The sequence below is a fragment of the Triticum aestivum genome, chromosome 1B (assembly GCF_018294505.1).
Source record: "Triticum aestivum cultivar Chinese Spring chromosome 1B, IWGSC CS RefSeq v2.1, whole genome shotgun sequence".
NCBI classification, from domain to species: Eukaryota; Viridiplantae; Streptophyta; class Magnoliopsida; order Poales; family Poaceae; genus Triticum; species Triticum aestivum.
Genome location: NC_057795.1, coordinates 181,103,088 through 181,110,545, shown reverse-complemented (window position 1 = coordinate 181,110,545; position 7,458 = coordinate 181,103,088). Strand labels below are relative to the sequence as shown.

The 7,458-nt window shown below is 43.3% G+C and overlaps 2 protein-coding genes across 2 annotated transcripts; one reads left to right on the top strand and one right to left on the bottom strand.

Moving 5' to 3' along the window:
- Window positions 1-1,194: 1,194 nt before the first annotated feature.
- Window positions 1,195-3,879, bottom strand: LOC123114651 (uncharacterized). Its single transcript, XM_044536110.1, has 4 exons — window positions 3,630-3,879; window positions 3,442-3,533; window positions 3,253-3,343; window positions 1,195-1,484 (listed from the first exon to the last, which is right to left on the bottom strand). The coding sequence occupies exons 1-4, from the start codon at window positions 3,659-3,661 to the stop codon at window positions 1,454-1,456; spliced, it is 246 nt and encodes an 81-aa protein (XP_044392045.1). The 5' UTR covers window positions 3,662-3,879; the 3' UTR covers window positions 1,195-1,453.
- LOC123114640 (uncharacterized) lies at window positions 3,831-7,458 on the top strand. The gene is made up of 7 exons (XM_044536106.1): window positions 3,831-4,062; window positions 4,181-4,239; window positions 4,347-4,410; window positions 4,533-4,736; window positions 5,976-6,047; window positions 6,667-6,827; window positions 6,914-7,458. Exons 1-7 carry the CDS (start codon window positions 3,928-3,930, stop codon window positions 7,029-7,031), a joined length of 813 nt encoding a protein of 270 aa, XP_044392041.1. The 5' UTR covers window positions 3,831-3,927; the 3' UTR covers window positions 7,032-7,458.

Genomic DNA, 7,458 nt, shown 5'->3' with positions numbered 1-7,458 from the left:
TTTGATAGAAAAAGAGAAGGATAATTACGAGCACAGGATCTTGCTAAGCATACCAATTGCCTAAGGATCTACCATCAGAAAAGGATCTACAAGGTGATCTTGGTAGATAGGATCTAAAGGAGAGGACAACTTCTGTACTATGAACTCACCTTGGTAAGAACGTCAAAATTGGAAGCTGGCCAGAGGAAGAAGACAAAGTTGTCTGGGTTTTTCTGCACTTTTCTTGAGCCACCTAAGCTTCTTTTTGGCAAAAAAATTTCTACTAACAAGTCCCAGGTCTGTGTCAAATAAACAAACAGACATATAAACCCTCAAAAAAGAAAAACAGACATATAAAGCCCCAACAAAACAAGGTCCAGGGGTGTAGTTGGGCTGGAAGGGTTGGGCTGCCCAGATACAAACAAACAGGCCGACACAAACGAACAAACAAACGTCGATGTGTGGGGGTGATCGGGCGCAACCAGGCTGGTTGTTTGTCAACCAGCGGGGCAGATTAGAGAATGATGTCAGCTTAGATGTAATATCTCACATCTAAATGTGACATAGACAGACCCATAATCCAAAGATACTCCCTCCGTTACTAAATATAAGTCCTTTCAGAGATTTCACTAGGGACTACATACGAAGCAAACGAGTGAATCTACATTCTGAAGTATGTCTATATACATCCGTATGTAGTTCGTAGTGGAATCTCTAAAAAGATTTATATTTAGGAACGGAGGGAGTATATAAGAACGCAAATCACAATCCTGACAACCGGCAGCTTTGGTCTCGACAGGACAGAGGGTAATTAACGAACGGCTAGAAGTTTTGCCTTCGCCAGCATAATAAAATACACGAGCTAGACAATCAGAAAGGTCCAATAACCAGCTAAGGTCCAATAACCAGCTAGAACGGATTGGACTGGATAGTCAGATAACAATATCGTTCATACTACATGGATTTCATCAAAAGGATAATGCACCCTGACGATAGAATCAAGCACGCATAGTAACTAAGACAATCAGACTGCTCCTGCAAAAAAAAAAAGACGATTAAACTGTTTGCTTTAGCTCAAAGTTACGCATGTGTGATGGTAATTCTTTGGCCTTCAATGCAAATCCTTTCGCACTGTTACAGGTGTGCTACGCTTCTTCTCTAATTTTGATCCGGAGAAAACAAATGGCAACACATGAGAACAAACAGACCAACACCTTAAGGAGGAATAGATAACTGAGATCAATAGAGAATTTGCAAGTGTTGCCAGGTGCATTGCTCTGGCAGTCAAGATTATTTTGTGTGCCCAAGCATTCTATCAGTATAGCAAACACAAACCTTGAATCGAATTAATAGAAACAGGTAGAGGGCAAACATGCTAATATGAAAAACCAGTCACCCCCCTCATCAATCGTAGACTTGCAATCGTCACAAATTGCTGTCGCAAACTCCTAGCTGGAGCTTTGGAGGGCTTGATTCACTTGCTCTCCACGTCGTACAGTTCCGATCTGAAAGAACATTAATGAGAACCACATAAGCTTATCTTCCTGAAGAAACTATGTCTCCGAACTTGCGAAAATGAACAAACCCAATTCATAAAACGTGGCAAAGGCTCTTGACAAATTTGAGAAAAAAAGAACTGCATTTCCATAAGGAATAACAGATTAACAGGTCCGTTAAAGTGGCCAACTATTTTTCCAATGCTATATCTGGAAGTGGTTCAAAAATTAAAGAATTAGCAAACATCAGGGATTGGATTTGTGCATGATCAAATGACCCAGTGTAGTCGAGGTAACTACCAGCAGCACCATTGCAGACAAGTTTGCACAAGCAATAACCACAAGAAGGCTGAAGGCGCCTTTTTCAGACACAAACAAATCCAACAAAAACTATATGTTAATAACCATGACCACTACTGTAGCTTAACACCAAAATTCTTCCTTCAGATGAATGGTATATTGGAGACTCTGAGACCAAAATTAGCACGTAGAACTACATATGGAGCATTTCATAACAAGAGCATGAATTAGGAAAGTGCACACAGTCCATCAGTAACATCACTCGTAGTACAAGATATATTCATTTGCATCGAATCAAAAGTAACAAAAATGACAGGTAACTCGTGGACTCATCCACCCATGTCTTAACATGGATCATGTGAACATAGCTCCTCGCCAAATACATTACATGGCTAACCTCTGACACTCCTTATAATACCGCACCAAACATTGTTAAGCTTTCATGCAATCAAGGATAACCGTTTGTGTCACTTGAAGTTCCATGAGAGTTCCGGTGTGTACCACTGTTACCTTTTTGGTCATGAATCTAAGCATAACATCATACACTAACAGAACTTGGAAGAAAGCATAACAAAAGCCAACCATGATCCTATCAAGCAGACTATAACAGAAGATTATCGAGCTTATGTTCCATTACAGAAATCATGCTTCATGTGCTCAGTCGTTCACGGTTGGTTCATCGAATCACATCCCTTTCAGTTAAGATGAAGGGAACCTAAAAATTTACACTGTGCACCATGTATCTTCTAAGTTTTTTTTTTCCTCTTATAATCATGGTAAATGCCTGGCGCAGTGGTAAAGCTGCTGCCTTGTGACCATGAGGTCATGGGTTCAAGTCCTGGAAACAGCCTCTTACAGAAATGTAGGGAAAGGCTGCGTACTATAGACCCAAAGTGGTCGGACCCTTCCCTGGACCCTGCGCAAGCGGGAGCTACATGCACCAGGTTGCCCTTTTTTTTTAATCATGGTAAATGCCTATAAATATCTTCTTGTTTTGTTTTAAATAATCAGGGTCAAATCAAAACAGAAGTTATGTATATGGTGTGCACAATGCGGTTTCTTCACAAGCACCAGACAGACCGAAAATCAAAATATGATTGTACTACAACCGACAGATGCAGATACATGCAGCAATCTTTCTAGAAACTTGTGGCGCAGCATTTTATATTGAAGGAAACAGAGAATAACACATTGCATAACTATCCTAGGCATATATACTACACTACACGTGGTTGAACGCTATAATAGCTTCCATGTCATATCCTCACAAAATTACAGCCTCTCCTAGTGGTCTCACTGATACCGACTATGCATTGACACATACATCATGTAGTCGAAACGACAGCCTCCTAATACATATCGACTAGCTAACAAAATCAGCAAGAGAGCAATCACTGCAGCTGGCAATGCTCACCTATCATAGATTAGTAACAATCACAGTTAGGACAAGTGAATAATACACGGACAGAGGACGTACATGAGGTAGGTGCCATGCACGAATGCGCCGGCGAGGACGCCGTAGAAGAGGCGGTCCCTCCACACCGGGTTATGCCGCAGCCCGATCCTGACTGTTTCTCACGCAGGGACAGACAACCCTAGTCAGCAAATACGATCCGAACGAGGAATTACGGCACGGGAATGCAGGGGCGGGGAGGGGGATGCGTACTGAGGGGCAGAACGGGGGCGTAGATGAGCGGGAGCAGCATCAGCACCGGTGGCTTCCTCTGCGGCGGCGGCGGGCGCCTCGCTGACGGATCCCTGCTCCGAGACGACACGGGTACATGAGATCGCCCGGTGAGCGGCGCTGGACTGGTGATGATCAAGAGACGGAGACTGGGAACGCAGGGCACTTACTCGAAATGCGAGGAGGAGGAGGAGGACGCCATGATCGGAGGACGGAGAAGGATCGAATCGAGCCGGAGGGGAAGCGGGTTTTGCTTCCTGTGTTCAGCGCTGCTGGTTTTGGGAGTCCGCGGTTCCTAATGGCGCCGGCCGTGGCATCGAGTTATTACGTTACCGCAGCATCGGTCACGTAAACGAAAGTGTACGTTTTCCAGCTGCGTTTACGCTTCAAGCGGTCGTGCACAGGCGGGCTCGGCGCTTCGGTTTTGCAGCTAGTCCTCCTCACCAGCTTAGATCGGGAGCGGCGGCGATGATGCTGAGGGCGCGGCGAGCGGCGGTGCCGCTACTCCGCCTCGCCGACTCAGGCGCCGCTGGCGAGAGGATTTGCGGCGGCGCGCAGCCCGCGCGCGCGGTGTTTGCCCGCGGGTTCCTGGATTTCTTCAAGGTAGGCGCTTCGGTCTGCTCTCTACGCCCCCCCTCCCCCCTCTGCTACTCCCTGCGACTGCAATCCATTAGAGGCTTTATTTAGTCATTCGGTTTTCTCGTGATGTTGCGATGATCAGACGTGGAGCAAGGAGACCGCCGAGGATGCGGAGAAGAAGGCAAAGGCGAAGGCCAGGCTGTAAGGCTCTTCTCCTCACATCATTCCTACTGGTTATATTGCTCTGCTGTATGAGTGCATTGTGTGGTTGTTTAGTTCTGAGCCTCTGATTGATTGGTCTAGTGCAGTACTGACGAGATGAGCAGGGGGTACTTCCAGGACATCTCCGAGATCCGTAAGAACGCTGGCAAGGTATAAATGGCATCTATAATTTGGTACTCCATTATGTTAATTGAATACCAGTAAGCAGTAACTGTTGGTGAGGTTGGATGATGGGCGATTTGGATCCTCACATTGTGACTGAAATGGTGTAGATTGCGGTGGCGAGTAAGATCATTATCCCAGAGGTCGCTGCCGTGAAGTTCCCTAATCTTGCTTTGGAGTCCCCTGCTGGTAGAGCATTGCAACTGCCGCTTGTTGCGTCTCCTCCGCTAGACAGCAGTCATGGGGCTGGTGGTACAGTGCCGGTGGTTCCTGATGCGGCACTGGTGTGCCTTTCGTTTCGTGCAAGCTCGCAGGTATGAGTGGCTGCAGCACATTTGGTGCTGTACTGCTACATACATATGTATGTAAACATTTAATTAAAAGTTTCTTTGGAAGTTAGAACACCGTCGGAAATAACCGTATTAACTGCTTCAACTATTTCCCACGTTTTATTAGAAGTTTACGGTGACTTTAAAGTTAGCACATGTCTTTTAGTTGCAGTCAAGCATCTCCAAAGAAAATGCAAAAAAAAGAGAGAGTAAATGATGCCAGGTGCATAACATTCATGTCTTCACTTGTCAGATGCAAATTAGAAGGATAAATACTGTCAGATGTTATACATCCAACGTGGTATTTAGAAAATAATAACCAATTAAGCAATGTTCTGTGTCTCTGCTTATGGTTTGACGAGTTTAGTGGTAGATGAGCTCATATACCCTGAGAACATTTTAGCTCAACTATAATTCACTAGGGCCTCTAGCATTTCCTGAGCCAAGCCAGGTTTAAACTTATCCAGAAAGGGTGTAACTCCAGCCCACCTGGGACTGCCAAATTAAAACAAGTTGAAATGATGAGTGGCACGTTTCCCTTTTGTACGACTATGGTCATGTTTCTTGGGCTCTGTTTGTGTATACTAATCCACACAAGGTTCATTGATCCAAAATCCAAAATATGTTTCTTTTGAATAACCTTTGTTTTGAGTAGTATTGATAATTACTGGTTAGTAGATATAGTTCATTTTGTTATCAGGAACTAATAGTTTGTAGGTAATAAGATAACTATGTCTGAGCTTAAGGCAGTATGGAAATCACACCATTCAGCTCCTTTGTGGAATATTTCCAAACGTTGCATCCATTTGTCTTGCATATATTCATTACATACACCACCAAACGGATGTAGGAATAAGAGGATGTGCCAACAAAACCCACTGTTATGTGCATGGTCACCACTCACCAAGCTGCAAAAATGTGTAGCCTCGCATTTCTCTCTGTTACATGTTTCCATTATTACAAATTACCATGTCAAGTTCACAAAATACAGATGGCAACATTAACTTCTAGTTGAATTATGGGCAGGTCCACAAAAACAAATATATGTATGCATTAACGCAAATTCATCAACGGTTAAGTCATTACCCACAAGTATAGAATTCTTACTTGCCATACTAACTCTGGTTTCATCTTTTAACATTGTCAACTTGGATATATGCTCTTCAAGGAGGGATGTCCAATGGAGTGGCTCAGTAGCTGATTAGGTTTTCTTTTGTTCAACAGAAAATGGCAGAGTCATGGAGTCTACCTTTTCTTGATGCATTTGGTGCTACTGGGAAAGTTGAAGCGTATGAGGTATTCTTACGTAATTATTCTCAGTTTGTTACACAGTGCAGAGTATGTTTATGATGTAAAGCCATGCAAATTACCATTTACCTTTGTTTCAATCTACATGAGATGGTGCTTTATTTGTTTTTTCTAGAACTTCCATCAAATGTGCATGTAACGCCTTGTGAATTGAGCGAAATTATTCATCCTTTCCTTTGGAATGGTCTTGAACAGCAAGTGTGTCATTTCTCATTTTGTCCGTGTAAGTCTGTGAAAATACTCGTTCCATTCCACAATGTAGTGCGCCCGCGCTTCTCAAGATCTAAGTTTGAGCATAAATTTAACCAACGAGACGGACTGCGGCGGGAGCAAAAATTATACCAATGTTATATCGTTTGCAATGTTCATTACTTCATTTATTGTGATTTGGTCTCTATTTTCTGGAGTCAGATGCGCTCATGTAGTCATTTTACATTCTTGCACCATGGTGTCTGCTAGAAAACTTGTCTTGACTCGTCATTTGAAAATAAGTATTGATGGTATGTAATTCTTTGGCGATAATCAAGCTAAGAGCTTCTGATGGGCTGAGGAAAAATGCCTTACATCATGCCAGGCTGCTAGCTGAAAGGAAAACACTATGTTTCAGGTCTCATTTATAGATGCATGGCTGTTATCATCAAGTCCCGTGAGGCGAGCATTCCTGAAGATGATGAGGAAATCGGACAATCCACAAAGACATGCCGTCTATGCCTTTGGAGACCACTATGACTTTAGGAAGGAGCTTCAAATTGTAAACCTTCTTACGGGGTAATGTTTCCTTCCCCTTTAGACATTCAGTAAACCAGAAGCAGAGGTTCTGGTTATGACAAGGTTGTTCAATTCTGGTACTGCAGGTACATATACCTGGTTGATCGCCTGGGTAGGATAAGATGGCAGGGCTTTGGAGCTGCGACGCAGGAAGAGTTGTCATCGCTAACAGCGTGTGCCTCCATCTTGTTAGATGAGAAGTGAATTTAAAAGCCTTCTTAAACATTGGCCATTTTAGGCTGGAGAAATTTTGTTTCGTCGTGGTTTCTAGGCTGTTTCGCCCTTGCCCCCCCCCCCCCCCCCCCCCCTTCTTTCCTTCACGAGGGACAATTTTTTCTCTGACAGATAACACATACTATATGGATTGGCTTGTTTTCTGCAATCCAAGTCACATAATAATGTATTAATGTAACAGAGTGAATTCTCAGCATGGATTGGATGCACCAGAAATAATTGAACTGAAATACTAGCCTTCTTAGATCAAATAGTGAAGTTGCTTGGATATAGCATGTCCTGCATTGAGGGCGATATCAAACTTGTATAACTTTTGACTATTAAAGTATTTAAAATTATTCAGATGTGTAATGTGACTATTATTTTCGGATTTGTTATGAAAAGAACTTGCATAATA